The sequence below is a fragment of the Cyrtonyx montezumae genome, unplaced genomic scaffold (assembly GCF_038088225.1).
Source record: "Cyrtonyx montezumae isolate F1298 unplaced genomic scaffold, pur_monq_1.0 scaffold_3, whole genome shotgun sequence".
NCBI classification, from domain to species: Eukaryota; Metazoa; Chordata; class Aves; order Galliformes; family Odontophoridae; genus Cyrtonyx; species Cyrtonyx montezumae.
In genome coordinates this window covers 86,569,259-86,595,890 of record NW_027072034.1, presented here as the reverse complement: position 1 = coordinate 86,595,890, position 26,632 = coordinate 86,569,259, and the positions used below count along the sequence as shown (strand labels likewise).

The following is a 26,632-nucleotide window of genomic DNA, read 5'->3' as shown; positions in this document are numbered from 1 at the left end:
ATGACAGTGAAAGAGTATCTTTCAACTCTGGTGTTGTGGCTCTTTCTCCTCACCATTAAGGCTTCCCTGGGTAAGTAAATTAATCTGTTTAAGGCTCTCAGAAAGAGAATGTAAATTCAGTAATATATACTGAGTTATTTCATTACTCCGTAAGACAAAATGTCAATAAAGGGTTTAAATACATTTCCATCTTTAATTCAATCTCCTTGGTGATCCTGGTAGAAAGAAGGATAAACCATCTGTAAGAGTTCTATATTTTACTGAGACATCAGTTACCAGCCATTTTTCAAGTCCAAGTTTAGTGAAGAGTTGAGCTATAATGTAAGCCTACTGGGTATTTTTACTACTGTCTTGCCTCCCCTGATGGGATCTAAGCAGTTGGAGTGAATAAATCTAGGTCTTTATTGAAACAGTTAAAATGTTGCTGTTTGCAGTAGCATTTGACCGAGTAATATTGACCACTCAATTGTTTCTGTGCATTTGAATTTCACCAGTACTTGTCTCCATGCTGTTGTAGATCTATGTGTATGTATTTGAAACTAACAATAAATACCAGATTTTGGAGTTCACATTTTTGTCTCTATACACATGGAGTTGGAAAAATGGCATTTTCATCCCTGTATGATGAAAATAAACTTCGTGGTTAATGCTTTAATGTAACAAAGCCCTAGTCATAAGAGGTTTCCACCAGTTGTGTGGACGCAAACACATAAGAAGAGGGACAAGACTCTCTGTGCAAAGGAGTGTGATCAGCAATATTAAACACTTGAATTTAGACATCTCTGCAGCATAACTGTACTAAAGATAGTCAGTTTTCTGCCAACTTCTTTGTAACAAGAGGAAGCAGAAACAGAGTAATTAACAACGAGGACAGAGTGGCTTTAACTTGGCACACCATCATCTGCACCTATGACCCACACTCTGGCCATACTTTCACACTACTTCAGCCATAGGGAGCTGGCAGCGTGAGGACAATGTCAGAGGCACAGACATCAGAAGTTTAAAAAATGTGCCCCAAGATTTTTAGTTTCAGAACAAAATCAACAGAGCTTCTTTTACTCTGAAATATAAAATGCCTTTCAAATATTTCAGTGTTGTGTGTGTAATTCAAACATCCATGTATATTAAGCTAATAATTATATGCATTACATGCTGGTGTTCATTTGAGATTCACCTCTATTCCAAGGTTTAAGTCATGTTATCACCGATTAATCTGACTACCTGAAAAACCATTCTTAAAATCTCTTCTAGTGAAGGCATAGGTTATGTATGTTCTGAAAGTGAAGTATACCAATGCATCCTGCTCCATGTAGATGGGATATTTATGGAATTTAAGATCTCTTAGTAGTTTGCTAGCACATTTAGTGATTTTTGAATTAATCTTGAAATTTTTGTGCAAGTCTCACAGTATTGTGCAATATTATTAGACTCTCTTCCTTATTTTTTTCTTGTTCTGCTGAGCTTCTTCCATGATTTGTGTCTACCAGTTACAAAACAAGACTAAAGTATAACAGTCTTAAGGCACAAAGTGTTATTTCATTAGCAAATAAACCAAGATCTTGATGATTTTTTTCAACAATTTTGAAGCACATTCTCAAATTCTTTTGTCAAAATGGAAAGTATGGCTACACATTTTTTGCTGTTCACAGAACTGTGGTTAGTCAGTGTCAGAATCCATAAACTTATTAGCCATAACTTGAGCTGGTACTACACTGTGCCCCATACCCTTGTTTCAGCCCACATGGGGTTATTAGTGCACCAATGTTTGGCTGAAGTTGAGGGGCAGGGCCAGGCTGCACTGTGAGTCACGCTGAGCTGCATGTGGCTTGTGGGCTGCAAACTGAACATGCCCAGCTTAATCTACTCACTGGATAGTCCAGCTTCACATTCATTAGCAGTCACACACTAACATACAGAACTCTCATTCGTTCCTGTTGCTGGTATCAAAGATATAGACCTCTATGACCTGTGGACCAGCACCAGCTGCTGGCACTTAGGCTTCCATACACACACATGCACAGAATAGAGTAAGAAGATGTAACAGACGGTGCAGGTTATAGCTAGACAAGTCTACTGACCAGCAGCCTATTTGTCCCTTTTGTCAGTTTCTCCTTCAGTTCTCCTATACTTTCTCCTTCCCAAGCAATCTTGATCCTTCCTTTCTCCACCTTTGATTCTTCTTCTTCTAAACATCCCACCTTTTGCAATCCTTGGGTGGTTTTTCTTGTGTCCTCTACTCTGTCCCATACCCTTGGATAGTCCTAGTCCTAGAAAGTGCCACAGCAGGAGCCTTTTTCACTGAATGGATTATTGGGATTTCCCTACCTGCCACTGTTCCTCTGTGCTCCTTTATATGGGGAGATGAACTTTCTAACACAGAACCTAACAAAATGAATGCCATATTTATTGTTTCAATACAACAGTAATTGTTCTTAATGGAATTTGGCTGGAGGTATCTCTTTTTTGTTGTTTCACTGTATTTTTTCAGTGCTGTATACAATAAACTACTGTCTATTAGGATTCAGAAAGTTAACTCAATATGTATGTTTTGTAGTCAAGCAAATACAAATACAAACCAAAACAAACAAACAAAAACATTTAAGGAAAAGTTGTTCCAAAACTCCTACCTTAAAACTTCTGACTGCAGGAAAAAAATTCCAGAACAATTTTTTTTCTTTTCATGTTATTACATACTAAATTATCCACTTTCATTTTTCCCAATGTCTTTGTGAAATACAACTCAAATATATTTTCCTGTTTTCTGAGCTCTAGCAGGCTGTGGTAGTCTTGGCTTTCTATGAATTTCTTCTATGTCCCATCATCATTCCAGCATTTAAATGTAATAAAATTCTTCCTGTGTTTTCTTGGCCTGAAGTCCTTGTTCCAGGCTTCTGAATAATAACTGAAGCTTTTATAGAAGTAGCCTAACATAATAAAGCAAGAAAACCTCATGTGCACCTTCACTCTTCTTTCAAGATCTTTATATTATCAGCTCTTTGTGTAATGTTGTGTTGAACCATTTGTAAAAGAATTACAATATTACTGGAGAGAAATAAACCTGGAAATAGAGGATCACAGAGCAGCAGGCACTGGAAGCAGAGCAGAAAAGGAAACAAGGATTCTTTGGGAATCGGTCTTATATCAAGAAAGAGTGGGGCACAAGGAACAACATGAAGACCTACCTGTCCATCTTCTGCTTATCCTGCTGCTTCTCACAAAACATGTCACCAGCCTTTGATGAGGCCAGCCTCATGAGACATCCTCTTTTCATCACATATCCCTGACCAGGGGACTCGTGTCTATGGTAGGGTATTAGGAAAAGAATAAAGAGTTTGGGGGCACTTAGTTGCAAATAATAGTTTGTCTGAGTGGAAGAAATTGAGGAAGAACATTAAAAATGAGAAGCTTCTACTGAAGCCCTTGTGAGACACAGGCCAGGGACATTACTTAGCATTTCCCATCTCTGATAGGTCAGGAGGAGGGAAAGCTTGCATGTCATTAGAAATAACATACATTTTAGCAGTTTGGTTATCTCAAATTTGTAAATACAGACATAACACCCTGAAAACAAAACAAACAACTGAGAACTTTGTGGGGGACTATTTAGAAAGGTGACCTTTAAAAATAATATTTAATTATTTAAGAATTAAGAAATTAATAATCTCATAAATCATCTGCAAGAGATAGCAATGATAAGGCTCTGTCATTTTTGTAACTTTGTTCTGTCTCCATCTTGAAGGAGATGATGAATTGAAGCTGACAAATGGAACTGGCCCTTGTTCTGGGAGAGTGGAAATAAAGCATGAGGATCAGTGGGGAACTGTGTGTGATGGTGACTGGAACAGAGAAGATGCTGAGGTTGTTTGCAAGCAAGTAGGATGTGGATCTGCTGTTCAAGCCCTTAACCGAGCTCCTTTTGGAGAAGGATCTGGACCTACATGGTTGTATCGACTTGAGTGCCATGGTAATGAATCTGCCCTCTGGAACTGCCCACATGCAGGCTGGGGTGCCTTTACCTGCCCTCATTATTTTGATGTTGGAGTGATCTGCTCAGGTAAGAAGTTATATAACCTTTAATAATAGAGAAATCCCACAATGCGAAGGAACTGAGATCAACCTCTGTCCAAGATGGAAAAAATGTAGTACTGTGGTCAGCACAGAGGTAACACTTTCTCTGTGTCCTCTGAACTGAAATAAGTCACACCACCATTAAAATTTCAGCTGACCAGCAATGATATAAAACAGAAATAGACATAGTAAGTTACACATAATTACTTCTGATTCCCCCCCTCCTCCTCCTCCCTCCCCCCAAACACACCCCAGAATCAGGAGCGTAGGCAGAGATGGACCAAGGCATTCCCAAATTTGTGGTCAACACATGAAATGCTGCAACCCACCACAGAAATCATGTTCTGATTCAAATAGTAAATGAGTAAATGCTCTTAGCCATTCATCCACAAACCAGACCTTTTTTTCAGAGAAAACAATCAGGTCACATAGGCATGGTTTAATCTTGGAAAATCTATGCTTACTGTACTTGTTTACCTCCATCTTCTTCATCTAATTAGAAATTAGCCTTTTTCCTGTTGCTAGGGACATAATCTTTACAGTCTTTTGAAAATGGCCTCTTTTTAGAGAAAGTGGATTTGAAAGAACATTGACCAGTTTAGATGCATCCCATGAATTTATACAGGTCAAATACTCTCAAGTAATTTGATCATAGTTCATCTCCTCACTGATCTGAACCTCTAAACATAACAGCATGGGACTCTTCTCACACTTGGAAGATGCCTGCCTTAAAGATCCAGAAGCTTTCCTGAGCTCCTCTACCCATCTGAGTTACTCATCATGGTATTTTATTTACCAGTTTCCTGAATAAGCTGATTTTTTTTCTCTTGCACTCTATTTGCTCTGCACTTTTTCTTCTTTCTCTCTCAATTTAAGATCTGGAAATCCACTATTTCAGGGGCAAAGAAGGCTACCAAAGATTTTCATAACCCTAATCAGTTCTTGTTACTGAATATATGTTTGTATCTTCTGGTTGATCTAGTGTCTAATCAAGAAGTTGTCCCTGACACAAGAAATTGCTTGGACTGCTTTCATCCCACCATGTTACCCTTCAATCTGGTGCCGTGGAGGCTAAAGCCCTGCATAAGCATAGAATCACAGTACCACAGAACCTTAGTGTCCTGAGATCACCAAGTTAAACTGTCTATCTGACTTACCTATCATGAAACTCTGCCCTTTAGTGCCATGCCCACATTTCTGAAATCCATGCAAGGATGAGGACTCCACCATCCCAATGCTTCAAAGCCATATACTCTCCCAGGCTATGGAGTTACTCTTGATAAACTCAAGCTCTCCCTTGACTGTACTCATGTGAATAACATTTTCCATACTCCTGCACTGCTATAAATTCATTATGATGATTATCTGTACTGCACAAGAACAAATCCATTACAATTTCCATATTATGTCCTCTAAGAAGAAAAAACAAATATATGTCTCACCAAAGAACAGTGGTGAAACTGACATAATATGAAGTACTTCACTGCTAATAGTGCTGTGAAGCTGAAAAAAAAATGCAAACACCAAAGAAAAAATATTGTTTTATTTATTGTTTTATGTCTGATCTATAGAACCTCAAGAATTTTCTTGAGTAGAGGAAAAAAGAAAGGTGAGATACAGGCATCGAGCTGGCTATGCGTAGCCCCGTCTGAGTGGAAGTAAGTCTACTACTTCAAATGCAACACCACAGAAGAAAAGCAGTGCAATGCTGTTTTCAGAACAGGTAGTTCCTCTCACAAGCTGCAGTGCCTCAGCTACCATGTTCCATCAAAACTGAGAGGGATTTCATTCAGGGTCTGCTCAGCGAATATAGTATGTCTCACCTGAACAGGACCTCCAGAAATATGGAAATCATGAAGTTATGTGCAGAGACATTCAACTAAGCCTATGGGAGTCAATGGCTTGAACTAATAAACCTGTAGACCTACAGTCCATACTATAGAGGCCTTTTTAGTTGATTCTGCTTTATGTTCTTCTAGACATCCCTTGACTTTTGTATAATGCAGGGTTTTCTTCTTTTTGAGGCACTTCGGCCTCCTATTCCTTTTAATAGAGAAGACAAAAGAACATAAACTTTTATTTATTTGTTTGCTTGTTTGTTTGAGGATTACTGTTGTTCAAATATGTTGCAAGCAGTATACAGCAGTATACAGGTATTTAAAAGTCACTGGTCCTCAGAGATGTGCATACCCTGTGTTTTGACAATGAACGCATGAGAGAGACAAAATTATAATAGTGTAATCAACACTCAATGCTGATTTTCTTGTTTTCCTCTCCCCTCTTCCCCACCACTCAGGTTTCTCAGGGCTGCATCTGTCTGGAGGGGACACTGCCTGCTCGGGGCACCTGAAAATAAAGCAAGGAGAAACTTGGACTACAGTCTGTTATTCATATATTGATTTCAATTCTGCCTCCGTTATATGCAATGAGCTAAGTTGTGGCCAAGCTGTGGATGTCCTGAGAGGAGCTCACATTGAAGAAGTGCATGAATTTATCTGGCAAGAAGAGTTTCACTGTGTGGGGAACGAGACTCACCTGGGGCACTGTCCCAGAATATTGCCACATAGTAAGGCATGCTCTCATGATGCTTATGTTCTGTGTTCAGGTGAGACTTCAGACTGATGGGTGTAGTTTACATGTATCCCATGTTTTCTTCCTGACAGCCCACCACTCTGAGCCTCTGCATATTTCTATGGTCCTTGGGGTTCTAGGCTTCTTCCCCTATGCCTGAGATTCAAGGAAGGCCCAGGAGTAAAGGAGTGCAGCCTCTCTTCCATTCTATTGAGTGTCTGCATTTAACACATCCTTTCTGACAATTTTACTTTGTAACCAGGGATGGAGATCTCAAAAGAACTGTAATTTCTCTTATGCTATTAGAGGTATGAGCTTTGTAGTGCTGAAAATTCCTTCTTTGTCTTTCTTATATGCATAAAAGGAGAGATAACCAGAGCAGAGAATCAGGAACAAGGGGAAATGCATTTTCTGCTCTATTATTTTGTGTGTTGTGACCTGGTGTAGGTAACGTGCTTTGGTAGGGGGGTTGGACTCGATGATCTCTAGAGGTCCCTTCCAACCCCTATGATTCTGTGATTCTCTGTTAAACTCTGGTACTTCAGTTAATTATAAAACTGGAGAGGTACAGCTACACACCTCTGAAAAATCATAGGAGGCACAAGTTACAAATATTTATAAAAAAAAAAAAAAAAAGAAGTTATCAGAAGCCTGGATGAATATAGCTATAACTGTCAGGTATCATTAAGAATTTCATACAGTTTGGGCTTTAAGTACAGCTCGCATTGACACCTACTAAAAAAATATGATTGGACATAGAAAACAACATTTTTCTCAACTGAAAACTAAAAATGAGCCAGAGATGATGGCAACAACCTGGTTACAGAAGAAGCCTGGAATGGAGTTTGCTTCATGCTCATTTCCCAGCCACGGAATCATAAAAGAAAACCGTAGAATTGTTACAGTTGAAAAAGGCCACTAAGTTCATCTACTCCAACCATCAACCCATTACCACCATGACCGCTATATCATGCCACTCAGTGCCTCACCTGCCCTTTTCTTGAACACCTCCTTGGGCAGCTTGTTGCAACACCTCACCACTCTTTCTGAGATTAATTTTTTCTTGATATCCAACCTGAACCTCCCAGGGTGCAACTCAGGGTCATTACCTCTTGTTCTATCACCAGTTACCTATGAGAAGTGGCCAACCTCCACCTCACTACAACCACCTTTGAGGCAGTTGTGGAGAGTATATGGTCTTCCTTGAGACTTCTCCAGTCAAAGGGCTGCAGTCAGTTTCAAACTTGCCTTGGAAATGTCGCACTGGACACTGTGCTCTGGAGCCCTGTCTGGGGAGCTGTGGCAGCCAGACAGCCTAGTTAAGATGCCTGTGACTGACAGGTCTGGGCTCCTGTTTTTGTCCTCCAGGATTCATAGCTCAGAGGTTTCATTTGAAGGAATATTGTGCAAGGATAGGCAGTAACAGTATGAGAAGACAGAATAACTGTGGGGATCGCAGTAAGACACCCAATACCACACTTACATAATTGTGAATCTGCTCATGGACATGGCCTTTTGTGTTCAGTACCTTGTGCTGTGACATATATGAAAGCTGAGAATTGCACTGAACAGCTGCTGGCAACTGAGTAATGTGAGAGGGCTTGCTACTGGGAGAGAAAGTGCTACTAGTAGGTCCTACTCTGTATTTCCCACATGCACCAGAAGTAATACAGTAATTAGAATTCTGAGAGTCTCTGCAAAAAATAATCATAATAATAAAATAAAATAAATAAAAATTCTACAAGGTAGCAGCAGTATTTTGGAGGAGAAGTGGGCCAAGCAGAGGACGAGAGAGTGAAATTCAAGAGTTAAAAGACTTTCAGACATGTAGTACAGGCTACAGCATGGATGATAGTTGTTTCAGAGCTGGCTTATGTACTTCCTGGTTTAACACTCTACCCAGTAACCTGGGACACAGAAAGTGTTAATAAACTAGGTTTCTCTTACAATTTTCAATGCAATGGCACTAAATAAACAAATGCTTAAGTTCTTTATTCTTCCTACAGGCTATGGTGGATACAGGTTGGCAAATGGCAGTACCAGATGTTCAGGGAGAGTTGAGCTTCTTCATGGAGGCTCATGGGGAACACTCTGTGACTACTCGTGGAACTTTCCAGCTGCCAATGCTCTCTGCCAGCATCTGGACTGTGGAGTTGCACTATCAATACCAAATGGGCAGTCCTTTGGAAAAGGAAATGGGTCTTTCTGGAACGGTACATTCAGCTGTTACAAGAATGGCTCATACTCGGGAGGCTGTTCTGTGAGCGTACTAGATCAGAATGAATGCCCTGCTGGAAATGATGCTCGTGTGATGTGCTCAGGTGAGCAATGGAAAGGGCTAAGAGGAGAAATGAAAAATTGCTTCTGTGAGACAGATATGGACCCAAAAACCAGAAGATATCTGTATAGCCAAGCTCTGTATTTTGCCTGCTGCTACAGGAATTTCCTAGAGCTGAGGCTGCACTTCACTCTTAACATAAGGCTGCTCTCTCTCCCTATGAAATGTTCCTTGTGCCAGGCAAGAGCAAGGGAAGGGCCACTCCTCAGGGGAGAATGAACTGGGTCCAGATAGTGAGACAATATGAGTGCATCCACCAGGGTATAGTTCAAAGCATCTGAACACAGAGGGTTGAACTGGAGAGAACAGTCAGGAACAGCAGGAGACAGGACAGTTACACCAACCACATAGTTAAGGCAAGGACTGAAGGCCTGGTTCAGGCTTAACAGAGTCCTTGGACAAATGGCCTGGGTTTGGAGACCCAAATACATACGGTCAGAGTGGTTAAGGTTCACTCAGATCTCTGAAATCTAGTGCCTCAAGTTTTAATATTGTGAAGGAGACCAGATTATGATTTCTAATCATCCTTAGTAAAATAGGAGGGACTGAAATCTAGTTATATGTGGAGAAGTTCTAGGGGCCAGTGGAGTCACTTTTACTCCTTCTCATTGCTATGGAAAATTAATTTACATTTCCAAGCCACTTTTTAGATCATGCTTATAAACAGTTACCAGTATGATATATTGGTATTCATTTTCTCTTATATTCAGGGTGCCCAGGGAGCAGACTAGTGAATGGCACCACATGCTCTGGCATAGTGGAAATCCGCCATGGAGATACGTGGGGAACACTCTGCCATTCCCACTGGAATTTGAAAGCTGCTAGTGTTCTCTGCTATCAGCTGAACTGTGGCTATGCAAAGTCAATCCAGACAGGAAACAGTTTTGTGGATGGGAATGGGCCTATATGGAGAGATGCTTTTTACTGTGAAGGAACGGAGACCTGCCTGTGGGATTGTGCTCAAGTGACTTTGGGCAATCCAACCTGTTCAGCCAAAGAAGTAGCAAATGTTGTTTGCTCAGGTAAGTAAGGAATGGGTTTTGCAACCTCAGACCAAAGTAGTCTTGGTGATCTCATGACTTTGCCAAGTCATGTACGTCAGCTTATATTTAATGTCCTTCTCCTTCCTTCACTACCCACCCATCACTCTTCTGTCCCCAGTTTCAGCATAAAAATTTTATTCAGTAGGATTTCACTCTAGAGGAATTCACAATATTTAGATGTGCCTGATTCCTCACAGGATCTAGCCTTTGAGCTGGGTAAGCTTTTCTTGCTTTCTAGTGAAAAATCTTCTTTGCTTAGAAACAAACAAAGCCTTACCACAGGCTGTCTCAATTGTTGGTGTGAAGTACTCTTTACCAACATATACATTTGACTTCCATCTCCTTTCTGCATGTTATTTCTACTATGGTAGCAGAAGTAAATTTTATTCAGTGCATTTTCCAAACCTTTTGAGTTCAGGTCTTGCTGAATCACTCAGACTCTCAGATGGTCAGAGCCGCTGTGATGGGCGTGTTGAAGTCTCCCTCAATGGCGTGTGGGGCAGAGTCCTAGATGATGACTGGAACATCAAAGATGCTCATGTAGTATGCAGACAGCTCCAATGTGGAATAGCCAAGAGAGCCTATTACCTTCCAAGGTCTGAACGAGGCTTCGGTCCTGTGGGCTTAAGAAGTGTCCAGTGTGATGGAAATGAGTCTCAGCTAGGGCTCTGCAAGACCTCCCATTTTCCGGCACTGCCAACAGGAGTTGCTGAAGATGTTGGTGTGATTTGCTCTGGTGAGTTACTGTGCTAAAAGAACAGAATGTTTTCCAGGATTGCCTCCAGCCAACCTTGTGCTGTAGTCTCACCAGATCTTAAATAGATGTGGATCAGAGATTGTGATATTCACTTGTATACTCTAAGAGATAAATTATAGTCAAAGAAACAAGTCTAATTCACACATTGCTTTCTTCATCTGAAATTCTTAAAGAATTTAGCTCACAGAATTAAAAAGAAATAACAAGATACAGAAGTCATAAGAGCACTAATTTGTCAGTGACTATCACACATTTTAACAGACATTAAAGAATTAAATAGATTTGCTTTTGTGACTTTTCTATAAAAGTATAGGCACATGCAGCCTTTCTAAATATATACATAAATAAGAACTATTGCTACATATCTCTCATTTTGTTATTCATATGTTGCAGAACCTGTTTCTGATCTAAATGTGTTTAATTAGAAAACCACTTCTCAGACTTTCTAAAGTAAGGTGATATCTGCATATACTTATAATGACTAGACTTCTACTACCCACTGCAATTAAGTAATTATTTAAACATTTACCTTTGTAATTTACCTTCTTTCTACCTAAATAAGTCCTTTGCCTTGATGTGGTTTTAGCATCACAGGAGTTCTGCCTAAGAAATCATAATAAATGAACTAGAATCTAACAAGAACGTGATGCTACAAATGTGCTTTAAATATACATCCATTAAACTAAACAGTGCATTACCAATATATTTAACATTGTCAGCTGCATTTTCTTCCTTCAGAGAGCTGGCAGGTGAGGCTGGTGAATGGAACAAAACGCTGTGCAGGAAGAGTGGAGTTTTATCATGATGGCATCTGGGGCACTATCTGTGATGATCACTGGGATCTATCAGATGCAAATGTGGTTTGCAGACAGCTGGGATGTGGATATGCCATCAAGGCATTAGGCTCTGCTCATTATGGAGAAGGCTCGGGGCAAATCTGGCTGGATGATGTGAACTGCACTGGGTCTGAATCAAATCTCTGGGCATGTCCCTCTAGGCCATGGGGTCATCACAACTGCCAACACAAAGAGGATGCTGGGGTCCTGTGCTCAGGTATGTTCTAAGAATACTTCTATAATAGCCTGTGAGTTGAAAGAGAACACGAACAGGGAACCTGAGAATTGGTGGAGTCTTGCTTGGACAACCTATTCCCTCTTGACTGCAAGCACTGGCCCACCATCACAAAGGGTATACTGAAGTCCTTATTTTGCATTCATACATACACACACACATACAAGTGCATGCTGAGGGATTTGGGGGATAAATTGGAGGGTTGCTATACCAAGAGGCTGTGGTTGCACCTTGTGTGGAAGGAGACCAGCGACTGTCAAGTGCCAGATTGTTTACCAACGGACAAAGTCACCACATAGGTTACAGACACCAAGGCAAAGTAGTGAGTTTATCTTTACTTAAGTTTAAAACAGTAAGATAATATGTGAAATGATACAGCAAGAATAAAACAGAACAAGGCAATGCACTTAACTATTAATCACTACATGAGGATAGCAATAGTGATTAAGATACTTCACCAGTTGCCCTAATACTTCACTGTCATTCAGATCCACTGTCATTGTGGATCCCCAGTTGCAGCGAGGATTTGGAGGAACCTTTCCTGGCAACTGGGAGGTTCTACACAGTGCATCCACTTGTAGGTGTGGTCTCCAACCTCACTGCAAGAGGATCCAGCTTATTGTTGAATAAACATGTTTGCATGGCAATTAGCTGGAAACATCTGGTTTCATTCTCCCTTTGGATTCCACCTGAAGCCTGGCCAGGGCTCAAGGAGGAACCAAGGATGTCTGTGTACTAGTAGACCTTGACACTATGCTTCTAAACAAGGAAAGGTTAATACATTCTCATAATGCTTTATCTAAGCTACATCTCTTGCTAATGAGATGTTTTGCCCAAGTTTAGGGGGGATATTGCTGGAGACATGACTTGGAAGGTGACAGTCCTTGCCAGAGGAGGTATGCTTCTTGAGAGGGCTGTGGCCTGTGAATAAACAACACTGGAAAAGGTAAACTTTGGAAAGGATTTAAACCTGTGGAGGGCATACACTGGTGCAGGTACAACCCTTGAAGGGATTTCAGCTTGTGAAGGAGTCATGCTTGAGCAAAGAAAAATGAATAAGAGCAGCACAGAAAAAGGCCAACTTTTTGCATTGCCATTGCTCTCAGTGAAGGGATTTGGAGGGACTGCAGGGATGTGGTTTTAAGTACCACACGTACACTCTCTTACTACCACAAGTCATCAGAACAGAGGGAGAAAATAAGAAAAAAAGAAAGCTCATGGGTTGAGAAAAATACAGGGAATTACACTGTATTTTAACCTCACCAATTACTGTCAATGGGCAGAAGACTCTCAAGTTGAGAAAAATTAATTTAATTTACTGCCATCGTTCATGAATTGATCTTATGTGGGCATCCCACAGCCTGTGGAGGAGCCCATGGTGCAGCAGTGGTTGAGTCCTGAAGATGGTCACAGCCCTGCCCCTGCAGGACCATGCCCTGGGCCGGAGCTGCAGGCCATGGAGATAAACTCATGCTGGAGTGAGTGGTCTGGAAGGAGCTGCAGCTCAGAGAACAAGTGTTGGAGCAGTATGTTCCAGAAGGACTACATTCTGTGATAAGAAACCACACTGGAGTTCTTGAAGAACTGCAGCCTATGGGATACCTACATTGAATCAGTTTGTGAAGAATGGCATCCTGTAGGGGAGGGACTCCATGCTGATGTAGGGAAAGAGGAGAATGAAGGAGTAGAAACAACAGCCTGTTATGGACTGACTGCAGCTCCCATTCCCCATTTCTCTGAGCTGTTTTGGGGGGAGGAGGTAGAAGGTGGATGACGGAGGGTGTTGTTAAATGACAATTAGTCAGGACTACGGAAAGGGATCCAAAGTGTTTCTCTTAGTATTTGTTTAATTGCTAATGTTTTCCACTTTTTTTTCCTCCTAATTACCAAAGCAATCATAAATATTCAGTTAAGTGGAAATAAGTGATATTATGTAGAGACTATTTTGCCCATAATAGAAGGCAGTAGGTGCCTGAGACACTCCAGCAGTAAAATAGCATGGCCTGGGACTGGACTAATTGAAGTAATTCTAAAGCTCCAGAGAAGTCTTGATTCTGGTATCGCATGAGAGATTGGACCATAGTCTCTACTTGGAGCAGGAGTCTCTTCCTTACCCTTGAAGATATGAAGCACTGGGTATGGAAAGAGAAGAGAGTGTGGATAATATTTCAGACCCAGAAAGGAACAACCACATTAATTTGATCCCATCAAGGACCCAAATCAGAGCTGATGCCACTAAGAAAAGGAGAAAGGTCTTTGTAATTGGGAATCTTCCGTGAAGTGCACTGAGGCACCCATTTGCCTCCCACACAATCCCTCTTAAGAGTTTTGCTGCCTACCTGGGGCCTGCAGTCAGGACATCAGGAAGACGCTATTAGGTCTCATAAAATTGGAGGACTACTCTCCTCTCCTGCTCTTTAGAGCTGGGTTACAGGAGGCTGCAACTAGGAAATTACATACAAAATATTAAAAAAGACTCTATGTCCCTTGAGAAGATGTTAAAGGAATCAGGAGCATAGGTAGTGTTCTCCTTCATCCTCCTGGTTGGCAACTGGGAGCCAGGAAGAGAACAGACCAGTTGAAGGAATGGCTGTATGGATGGTGTCATACTCAAGATTTGGGTACTGTGATGTTGGATGTACCTTCAAGAGACTGGGCATGTTGACAACAGATGGGACACAGCTCACTAGGAGGAGCAATAATATACTGGGCAGCAAACTGTCTGGGCTGATCACTAGAGCTTTAAACTAGATTTGATGGGAGAAGAGGATGTACTGTCAGAGAAAGGCTGAGGAGCACTGTCACTTCAGGAAAAAAACTCTTGAAAACTTCAGATTTGTCCCAGAGGAATTTCGGAGGGCTCCTCCAAGAGAAGAATACAGATGATAGTCCAGCAGAAGTGCCTGTACACCAGTGCATGCATCATGGAAAATAAGCAGTAGATGGAAGCCACAGCCCAATTAGAAAGCTATCACAGAAACATGGTGGGATTAACCACATGACAGGAATAGTACAATAGAGGGCTGCAAGTTTTTTAGAAGGAATAGGCAAGGCAGGAGGGGCAGGGGAGTTCCCCTCTAGATTAAGAAATGGACAGATTGCAAAGAGCTGCTGCTGTGAAACCGCCAGTCAGGTTGAGAGCATGTGTGTTAAAACTAGGGACCAGACCAATAAGGCACATTTGGTGGTCAGGTTCTACTACAGTCTGTATGATCAAGAGGAGCCAGTTGACAAGACCTTCTTGCTTCACCTTGCTGGCTTTCTTCCTGATGGGATTTCAACTACCCAGATGTCTGCTGTGAAAGAAACACGGCAAGCTGCAAGCAATTTGAGAGTCTCCTGGAGTCTGTTGGGGAAAGCTTCCTGGTTTTACAGGTGAAGTGTTATGGGACCCAGTGCTCATGAATGCAGAGAAGATCATTAAAGAAGTTAAGATTGGAGGTGATTTGGGCTGTAGCAACCATGCTCTGAGAAGTGTGGGCCTGGCAAACAGAAGAGTCAAGACTCGGAGCTTCAGGAGAGCGAACTTGTGTCTCTTTAAGAAATTACTGGATGGAATTCCCTGGGAAGCTCTCCTTAGGGACACGGGAATGGAACAGAGGTGGTAGCTATTTAAGGACACTTTTCTGAAAGCAAAAGAGCTCTCAATTCCCCTACATAAGAAATCAAAGAGAAGAGGCAGGAAACCAGCACAGCTGAGCAAGGAGCTGGTGGTCCAAGTAGGGAAAAATTACAGGCAGCGGAGGCATATACATATGGATTGGGAAGAATGCAGGGATGCTGTTCAAGCATGCAGAGATGGGATCAGGAAAGCTAAAGCACTGATGGAACCACTCTTGGTGAGGGATGTGAAAAATAACAAGAGATTCTAGAGGAACATTGGTCAGAAGAGACAGAAAAAGGAGAGTGTGGCCCTCTGATAAATGGGAAGGTAGAACTGACTTTGGCAGACATGGAGGAAGCTGAGGTACTCAACAATTTACTTGCCCTAGTCTTTGACTGCCAGTCAGGCTTCCCGTACCTCTCATGTCCCTGACACTCTAGGGAGGGGTTGAGGGAGCAATATGCCTCCCATTGTAAGACATTTGCACCTTCCTCAGCTCCAGAAAAATGTGTGATCAGCTGTCATAGGAGCCTCAAAGAAATACCTGAGATCAATTGAATGATAAAGTACCAGCCAGTCCTGTGGATTCTTGGATTAGGACAACGTCAAAATCACTAAGAGAGTGGCCTCTATTGTTTGAAGAGCAATGCTTACTTAATGGTTGGTTGGTCTCTGGAAGCAGGACAATGAACTGTGTGTTGAATCATGCCCACTAACTTCATTTTTACATCTTCACTTTCAGAGTTCCTGGCTCTGAGGCTGGTGAATGGCAGTGACTGTGCTGGACGGCTAGAAGTTTTCTACAATGGGACATGGGGGAGCATTTGCTCCAATCGCATGTCTCAACTCACTGCAGTAACTGTATGCAAACACCTGAACTGTGGAGATGGTGGGGAAATTGAAAGAGATTTTGAATATGGCAGAGGTTCTGGGCCCACATGGTTGGACTACATTGAGTGCACTGAGCAACACAGCTCTCTCTGGCAATGTCAGTCAGACCCCTGGAATCCTCATTCATGTGATAATCGAGCAGAAGAGACCCATATTTCTTGCACTGGTAAATACAAATGCACCCATGCTGTACCTCCCAGGCATACATACATTGGCACATGCATACATGGACCATGTGGTGCTTACCTCATGTTTATTTGTTTTCCAGTTGATATTATTTTCAGTTTCATGAAACTGGTACAAACATTTTAGCTACATCTCTGTTGAAAATGACTAAATTAAAATCATGTGTTAAAATCCAAGGGAAACCCCTGACAGGATGCTGTCATTGCTTATCTGAACATTAAAAATCAGTGAAATGCAATTAGACTGTGAGATCTCAGATAAGAGGCATGCATGTATTTCTATATGTACAGAGGCAAAGCAGTGCTTATATGCATGTAAACACATGCATGCATATAACCAAGTGCAAGTGCACATTCATTTCTAAATGATTGCTTCTGGTACCTGCTTTTAGGATAGTATTTCATATCTGTGTGTTCCCACTGAAATATAAACTTTTAGACAACATTCAGATCTCTTGAAAGGCACTGCAAGAGAAAAGAAAGCAAGGTCATCTGAGAGTTTCAGAAGATTTTCTTATTTACTATATTAGCCAAACATTGATCCACCAACTACTAAATAGATCTATTATAGGAAAAATGCATTTGATGATTAATGCTTGGGCATTTTAAACTCCTTCACTCTTTTAAGAGAATAATCTAATTATTTAATTCAGTATTTAACTTCTGCAGGAAGAAAAGGAATGACTCCAGCCACATTTACTGAGTGTCCAAACTCTACAAGTTGCTCAGGTACTTCTGTCCCTTTGTTTTTCCTTATTAGTCTCTATAGACCTTACTGCTATTCAGGCAATACAGATGTTTGTTTATTTTGCAGACAGGGAGAAGTTACGTGTTGTAGGAGGAGAGGATTTGTGTTCAGGAAGAGTGGAGATTTGGAATCAAGGTTCCTGGGGAACAATCTGTGATGATTACTGGGATGTGGCAGATGCTAATGTTGTATGCAGGCAACTGGGCTGTGGATCTGCTGTGTCTGCTCTGAGTGAGGCTGCCTTTGGGGAAGGGACTGGTCCCATCTGGCTGGAGAAGGTCCACTGTAAAGGAACAGAACTATCTCTTTGGGACTGTCCTTCCAAGCCCTTGCTCAGCAAAAACTGCGATCACAAGGAGGATGCTGCTGTGGATTGCTCAGGTTAGTAAAATAGTCCTTTGGCTCAGTACACAGACTCAGGAGGGAGGTGGATAGAGGAACATTATGCCATCTGCCCAACCCAGTGATTAGCTTCTTAATAACTGACTGAAGGAACCTTATAAATGATATGAATATATTCTTCCTACTTTTCAGTTACCTCCTCCTTAATCCAGGCTTGCATTCCTTTTGTAGGTGTCACAGAAACAACAGCATCATCCACTACAGCAGGTAAAACATTCCTTTTTCACCCTTTCTTCCTTCCATCAAATCAGGGACTTTTAACATCACGGATACTGCATAACAGGTAAATCAGAAGTATAGAATAATAAAATCGTAGAATCACAAGGTTGGAAAGGACCTACTAGACCATCTTGTCCAACCATCCACCCATTACCATTATTACCACAAGCTACTAAACCATTTCTCATAGCTCCTCATTCAGGCACCTCTTGAACACTGCCAGAGATGGAGACTCCACCATCTCCCTGAGCAGGCCATTCCAGTACCTGGCCACTCTCTTAGAGAAGAAGTTTTCCCTTATGTCCAAGCTAAACCTCCTCCGGTACGACTTGTGGCCATTTCCTTGAGTCCTGTTTGTTGCCTGGGAGAAGAGGCCAATCCCCTCCTCATCACAACCTCCCTTCAGGAAGTTGTACAGTGCAACGAGGTCTCCCCTGAGCCTCCTCCACACTAAACAATCCCTCTTCCCTATACTAACCTTCTTTAGCAGGGAGGAGTTGGACTCAATAATTTCTTGAGTTCCTTTCCAACCACTCCAATTTTGTGATTCTAATATTCCAGATGATCAGAAAGCATCTCCCATAACCTTTTGTAAAGGAGTGCTGAGTGGCACCATTTCTAGCTGCTGAATCCTTTATCCTTGAGCAGGAATTATGCAGCAGGTGATCTGCCTCGCTCTACTACCATGATCACATGAGAAAGCTTCAGAGAAGCAATCTTTGGTCCCCTGGGTTCTCCTCTATGTGCTACCTCTTCATTTCCATTTAGCTTCACCCCGCCGCTCAGTGACAGACAACATGAGAGTTTCAACACCTGTCATCCTCTGCATTATCCTGGCGGCCCTTCTCTGCTTGATTCTTGCCATACTCGCCGGACAAATCCAAAGAGCCAGGGCACAGCAGAGAGGTGTGTTGCTATAAAATGCTTCATTGAAGTAGCTGACAATATCTCAGTTGCCTGGGGGAATAGAGGAGACGTGTGGCTGAGGTAAATGACACTTGATCCTGCACTAAGATTTTCACTTGCTCCCTGTCAAACAGTTCAACAGCCAGGACAACCACTGGAAGTCTTAGATCTGGTCTTGCTCTGTAGGGGATCTGAAGTGATCTGCCTATGTGGAGAGAAACAGAGGCAACAGGACAGAAGAATTGGCTTGACAGTGGAAAATGAGGTCAATCTGTAGAAAGTTTTGCAGTGGGAAACAGCAGAAACACAAGGAAGGATAGCTACCTCACTAAAGGTGGTTTTTAGGGCATCAAATCAGTGTAGCAACTGGAAACCTTATAGCTAGTAGCACATGAAATCTCAGACAAATGAACAGTAATAACTCCAGTTCAGTTCATGGATCTGCGTGAGATCTTTCCCTGAAGTGCCATAAACATACAGAAAGCTTTCAGTCTCTTGAGTCAGGAAGGGATTATTAGAATATAAAGCAAAATATAATTTTAAACAAAGAAATTCAGAACTGCAGAGAGACAGAATAAATGGATTTGTAAATACACTTGCTTCTTCTCCCAGTATCTACTGTCTCTTTGTAAAACTTTTTCTCCACACTTATTCTTAGCCAGCACCTCCTAGTGACTTTTTGTGTAGTAACCAGATCATGTAGACTCTGTTAGATCCCTCCTTCTTTTCAAGACCACAGCCTGAGTATGAACAGAGACTGATAATGATCATGCATTTTACTTTCAGGCTCCAGGCTATCCTATGACCCCTTCAATGAAGCTGTCTATGAGGAGATTGACTACAAACTGATGAAGGAACAGCAAGGGATGTCTGGCCTCTCAGGTATGTGTGTTTTGTTCTCATCAAAGGAAAGAAAGTGAAGCTGATTCCTTCTAGTAGCCCCAGTCTGAAACTGTGCAGCTCATGCATTTACCAGGAAACTAAACAGTTCCTATACTTGAGAAGTTTCCTGTCTGTGTGTTCTGCTAATTCCACTCTAAGGGACGATTCATTTTGTGCTGCTCCCACTGCAGCCACAGAACATAGTTCAGCATGCCCACCTCCCAAACCTTTACTCCTCACCTCATCCACTCCCTTGCAAAAAAAAAAAAAAAAAGAGGAAAAAAAAGCTTTTGGAACAGATGTTTAAAGCAGGAAAGCAGGAACAAATAAATTTGTATGCCCCTATCAACAGTCACATATCTCTGTCATCTTACTTCTGTTGATAACTTTCTCACTTAATGGCTTGGCTCTCTCACGAGTTCCAGAAGGGTTCTTGCCTATTCTATCGTAAGCCCTTTGCATTGTAGCATTAATACCAACTGCCCAAGAATCTACTTCTCCTCCAAAGAAACACCTTATCTCAGTTATCTTTACTACAGTATTGCTTGAAGACTACAGGGAATCTTCCAAATGACAATGTAGATCATGTTCTTTAAGTATCACAGAATTGTAGGAGTTGGAAGGGACCTCCAGGATCATCTAGTCCACCCCCCCTGCCAAAGCAGCTCCCTAGCCCAGGTTGCACAGGTAGGCATCCAGGCAGGTCTTGAATGTCTCCAGAGAAGGAGACTCCACCACCTCTCTGAGCAGCCTGTGCCAGTGCTGTTGTTGTTGGTATTTCACTCTTCACAGAATCCAGTTCTAGAAACTATAACTGTAAAAGCATGCAAACTGTTTCTTATTCATTTCTCACATGAATGGGGTGAATTAAGACAAAACAACAACAACAACAAAACCATGGTGTATTATTGGAGTTGAATAGGAAATTTTCTCCCCAGTGATGAAAAAATGCAATCTGCCATATGAGAGAGGAACTGTATTTTCTTAGCACTAATCAAAACACTCACATAAATATTACCTTCTCACAGATAAATCTACTTCCAAAAGCACAACCAGTTTTGGACCTCAGCTTTCTAATTCTCTGCTGTGATGTCTTTTATTTTCTATTGATTTAATTATGGTTGGGTTTTTAATTATTTAAAATTTTATTTAAATATTTAAGCCTTTACTTTCCTTACTTTTTTTGAAGTTTTCACCAAGAAGAAAATCATTCTAAATACGGTCTCTTTTTCTAATCCAGATTAACTATTGAATACTGTGTAAAAAAATGAAACAGGAGCACTTTGATTAAATTTAACTTTACATGTGTATTGATTATATGAATTGTATGTGTATATATGTATATATATATATATATACCATAAAACACTGGAAACTAAGGTTCACTGGGAGATGACTTCCAGATAAGTACAGACTACTGAGCTAGATGCCCCTAAGAAATCAGAACATGACATCCTGGAGTTTATTTATCCCCATGAGCAATTTTCAGAATTAACTGGCTTGAATTCTGCCAAGAGTTACTTCTGGTTTCTCCAATACTTCTCTCCTACCCTCAGATTTCCAAATCTGCACCACCCACAGAATCAGCTCCAAACTAAATTTGCATCTGGCTTTATTCAGTACTTTTTGGTCTTTATTTGCACGATCAAGCCTGCTCTAGAAAGCTCTCTAAAACCCTCTGTTTTAGGGCAGCTTTCACTCATTATCATCTGTGATTGGTTTCACTGATTCCCCACTCTAAGGACAGTGGAAAATGAGAGACAAAGAACTGCAAATATGTTTCTCCAAAGGTTTGGCCCAAGTTTGTATCCAGATGTCCAGAGGCAACAGCACAGGCAGCTACTTAGCTAGGCTATTTCACTGAAGTTTAACAGAGAGTGGTTAAGGTGATGAAAAGACAAGGAAATAGGTGCTATACATCACAGAGCAACTTGTTATTGTGCAATTATGAAACAAAGTGGGCAAGAGTACTCTGATGTAAATTTCACCACTAACTGCATTCTCCCAGATCCTTGTTCCACTCCTGTTCATCCTCCATGTTGATTTCTGCTTCCTACTTGTTACAACAATATACAATTACTGGAGCTATATCACTGTGATCCGGAATACTGCAGAGTCTCCTGGAGGAACCTTAGTTTCTTATCATTCATTATCATAGTATTTTCATTATTGCAGACCATTCTCTTTAAATCATAAGCTAGTGTTCTCTCTAGTTTATCTATGCCTGTTATAGTTAATACCTATACTGTTTCAGAGATCCCACCATTACCTGAAAATAACCTGGAAGGTGGTTATGATGATGTGACAGAAGCTCCTGGACCTAAAGATGACTCTATTTCTGGGCAGAATGACCAAGAAATCACTGGAGTCTCAGAAGAATGTGACAGAAACAAGGACTCATGGAAAGGTGAGGCCAGAAGAGCAGTGCTGCTAATTTTCATAGCCTATAGTTACTGTACCAAACTCGGGGAAAATCAAAATGGAGCATACCTCAAATGATCACCTAGATGTTATCTTATCATTCAATCTACCTAGACTCTTACTGTTAGATGTTTGTTAGACTGCTCTTTCAGCCATTCAGTAACTGTTCTCACAACTTCTGCAGGTAATCTGTAACTATGTTATTTTTCTCTTGTAGCTATAGAATTCTTGCCTGTTACCTCATTTGTCTCACCTGCTGGAAATTAAAATTGCTGCCTCTTACTATGATTTCCATGGGGATAGAACTGTTTCATTTATCTTTGCAACAGATTTTGAGTGCTTGACGACTGTTAACGTATCTCCCCTCAGTTTTGTTTTGTATTTTGTCTCTCTACAATGAAGCAATCTAAATTAGTGAATTTTCTACTTAGGTCTTGTTGGCTAGACCTTTGACCATTCTGCACCTTTGCCTAGACTATTTCAGTGAGTCTATATCTTTCTTAAACTGCTTCATAACCAAAATTTTATAGTATTCCTGTGCAGTATGTTGAAAAGACCTCACTACTATCAGGTAAAGCTGAGTTCACATGTCTTATAGACTATCCTTCTATTTATACATGCCAGTGTGAATATTTCTTTCAATAACATGTTACATCTGACAACATCCGGTCTGGTGCAACTCTAAATCCTATAATGTAAAATAACATGTACTGCTAGAATCTGATCTTTCTATTTAGCAGTTGTTTGTTTCTCCCTCCGTCTTCAATCTTCAGTATCATTAGATTTTATTCTATTTTCACCAGAAATTTGCCAAGATTATATCTAGATGATACCAAGCAGTATCATCTGAAAAACAAGAGCATGTATTTTGTCTTGGGACTATATAAAAGTATTTGGTTGTATTTAGGGCTGTCAGAGAACCTTATTTGATACAATAAGATACACAAAGAATATTATTTTTCCTACTTAATTTATATCCTGTTTACAGAAGCTTGAGTTAGAACGTATTTCTCTGGTTTACTTATAAAAATGAACTGTGGTTGACTGCAGTTCTCTCTACTCTCTTATCAAAGCACTTTTAGATAACCAGAAAGAAAAAAAAAAAACATGTATCTGGTATGATTTGTTCCTTATAAATCCATGTCAGCAGTTATCTACCTACTTTTTTTCTCTCTCTTTGCAAATAGTTAGTGTTCTCAGCTTTTTCTGATACAGAATTTTAACTTTCTGTATTTCCTAATCTTTTTTTCTTCTGCCACACACACTTGCCTTGTTTTCCCAGTCTTTCACAGCCTATTCTCTGTGAATTCTTAAATACAGTAGTTAATGGCTGGAGGATGGATTCAGCTAGGTTTTTATCCTAGAACTGAATTTCATCAAACCCATACGATTAAAAAAGAATTAATAAAGATGTTTAAGATAAAGAAAAGTCTACCTGTGCACTAAGTGTTACTGAGGAACACATGATCAGTGAATGAATTCCACTTTTGGGGTAGTGAAACATATATTGGACAGTCTGAAGATATGAAAAAATGACCAAAACATTTTAGGACTCAAAATGTTTGCAAAAAATTTTTTTTATTAAATTGTTATCATTTTCATTTTAATCTTAGGTATAAAGTTGTGTAGATCTGTACATTATTTTAAGGAATTCTCAGTGTTTATATGAACCTCTGCTGCCATTGATTTCATATACAGCTGCTTAGCTTCATGACAACCTCTGATGTTCATAGAAACAACACATAATTTAAGTGTTCTTTTTGTCTTCTAAAAATCAGAAGTTATCAGAGGTTGCTAAATTTAGTAGTCCAATAGAGGCTGCAGCTCCCTAGCTTCAGCTAGTAGCAAGGCTGAGTAGGCATACACACATAATAAGAATATGCAATACAGTATAAGCAGATACACAAGGCTAGCCAGAGAGAACAACACAGATAGAGGGCATGCTACTCAAACAAAATTAGCACCAATGACTTCATCTTAGTCCCTTCTCTGGCTGATTAGCATGAAGTTATCCATGAGTTGGTGGATAATTTTTATATATATACATAATATGGATCTCTAGTAGTTGACCTTAGCAGCCTCCCCTGGATCCTAGGTTTCCAGTTGTTGGCATCTGCAAGTATAAACCCCAGAGGCCCACAGACCACTTCACTTGCCAGTATCATGCATGTACTTGCACAAAAACACTCCCAAGTAACAAGTCTTAGACACTCAGTCTGGAAACTCCTGGCCTTCTAATGTGTGAACAATGACTCCCCCAGTAACTGTGCTCACACATGCAGTCTATTTCATAACTGAACTTCCTGACCTCCCCTAGATACTGGCTCCTGGGGATGTAAGCACTTAAGACCAAGAGCCAGAGTCCAGTTGGTGGCCCTTAGATCTTCACCAATTCTGGTCTCTCCAGTTGCTGGCACAACTGATCCTTCTGACCTGTGGTCCAAATAATACGCACATGGAATGGAGAACCTCTTCACTCAGTAAGAGAGTTACAATTGTTTAATAGAAAGACAGGACAGACAGTGCTGATTAAACACAGGGCATGGCCAAACAAGCATGCTGAGCAGCAGATTGTTTACATGCCACCAGTTCCTTTTACCCCTTATCATTACATTTTCTCACTCTTGTTTCTCCCTAAACCACCCTCAATTCTCTTTCCCTGCTTTTCATTCCTACATTAAATGCCCCATAGTAAGCCTATCATAACCCAGGATGCTTCTCCCTATATCTTGTAACATCTCATACTTTTCTGTGCAATAACGACCCTCAGTCAATAAGATGAGTTATGTCCTCTTAGTAGTTCAAACACCAACGTGTTAATCATTATCCTGTGGTAGCCTTGGGAAGATCCAAATTAGGTCACACTCATGGGAAGGACTTGGGAATCTACCAAATATTCAATATGTCAGATATAGATATCAAAATATGCTTTTTAAAACTTGATGTGGGAAAACACGGAATCGGGTTCTTTTGGCACATTGAATTTAATTTAAAATGTTTATAGTTAGAGCTGTTCCAAGAAAAGTATACTTGATCCTTGGATATTTGTGTCAGGAAGTAGAATAAAACAAGCTTTTCTCAAGTCTTTCTGGAGAAGACAACTGACAGCCCATGCTGTCAGGGGCACAACATGCAGAATGTGTACTTATCTCAGTCTTCTTCCCTTCGCATTTTCAGACTGGAGTCCTAACGTGCCAAGAAACAGACCATCTCAAGCTCAGAGAGATTTATCCCCTGCTCTTGAAGACATGGGGTATGATGACATTGAAGAGCTGGGACAATGATTGAGACTGATGAGCAGTACAGAACAGTTTTGGAATACATCACTGTTCAAAAAATGCTAATCAGAACCAGAAAAACATGCATTTAGGTTTAGTTTCCATAAGTTTGGTTTATTTGCAGAAAAGTGTTAACATATGTAGTAGAAATACAAATGTGATTGTTAAGACAGTTTTTCAAACTTCCTGAGTACATGGATAATTCTGCTTTTGATTTATAAGTATTTTCTTTTTTTTTTTTTTTTAATATTGAGGTACTTTTTCAACATATAGTGTTTTCTTATTAAAAACTGTTTAAAGATCTTTTCTCAGATGTATGTTTTCATCATGGTTTTATGACTTCTATTAGCAGTATTGCACATCTAAACATGTAGTGCACTGGGAGTTAATTCTCCGGTTCCGTGGAGTGTCAGTATTTCCAGGTACCTGGCTCTCAGAAGAGAACAAGAACTACAAATCCCAAAAGACTTTCACTGCTCTGTTTCTATTTTGTGTTTGGAGGGAAAGATAAAACTTCTCGCGAGTCACAAGATGCTCCCTTTCTTTTACTGCTCATCTTTGTGGTGTGTGCTCCCAAGCCAACTATCCTTCAGCATTAAAGTCAGGCCTTCAGTTTTGGACACTCTCATTTGACTTCTTAGCTTCAATTACAATTATATTGTGTTATATTATCTTGAATTGCACTATCATATTTTGTAAATCATTTTTTCCCCTTAGCTTGTCACCACTGTTTTGTTCTTAAACCCAACTCCCTACCCTTTTCCCTTTTCCCTCCCACCTCTCCTAGAGCATGGGTTGGTGGGTCCCTCCACCCCATTAGTCACAGAACCGGGCTGAACCAGACCAAAACGTTTTACAGTTTCTCCCCCAGATCCACAGAACTTCTTTCTGGAGATTACTAGGGCAGGTCTACAGATCACTATTCAGGCTAAGGAGGATCCATGACACAATTACAAGATGCAGGTGAAGTGCATTTTGGAATTGCACAGAATTTCTTGTGGGATGATTAGGGGGATGAACAAAAGATGGGAAAAGGAGTTTTGGTGAGCAGAGGAGGAACAAGTGTGATAAAAAGAGAGGAGTAATAGGATAAAAGGCCCAGCTGCGTGTAGATAGTCTGCTAGTTAGTATACTTGTCTAGCTATGCCCTTTGCCTGTTGCATATTCCTATGAAAGCCCTTTCTAATTCTTTCCTGGGTGAAAGCTCTGTGTTGTTTGTGCACAAGTATTCATGTGTGGACAGACTGC

General features: G+C 40.7%; 1 protein-coding gene across 1 annotated transcript; it reads left to right on the top strand.

Annotated features, from left to right (window-relative positions):
• Nucleotides 1–25,590, top strand: LOC136051428 (antigen WC1.1-like). Its single transcript, XM_065740870.1, has 15 exons — nt 1–70; nt 3,740–4,054; nt 6,365–6,673; nt 8,646–8,960; nt 9,688–9,999; nt 10,439–10,756; nt 11,516–11,830; nt 16,195–16,509; nt 17,198–17,257; nt 17,343–17,657; nt 17,850–17,885; nt 18,666–18,803; nt 19,590–19,685; nt 21,940–22,092; nt 25,284–25,590. Exons 1-15 carry the CDS (start codon nt 1–3, stop codon nt 25,388–25,390), a joined length of 3,174 nt encoding a protein of 1,057 aa, XP_065596942.1. The 3' UTR covers nt 25,391–25,590.
• The last annotated feature ends 1,042 nt before the right edge of the window (nt 25,591–26,632 follow it).

Coding starts and splice junctions, on each gene's coding strand:
- LOC136051428 (XM_065740870.1), top strand. CDS start 1: ATGACAGTGAAAGAGTATCTTTCAACTCTGGTGTTGTGGCTCTTTCTC. Junction 17,886..18,665: donor AGCATCATCCACTACAGCAG/GTAAAACATTCC, acceptor ATTTCCATTTAG/CTTCACCCCGCCGCTCAGTG. Junction 22,093..25,283: donor AAACAAGGACTCATGGAAAG/GTGAGGCCAGAA, acceptor TCGCATTTTCAG/ACTGGAGTCCTAACGTGCCA.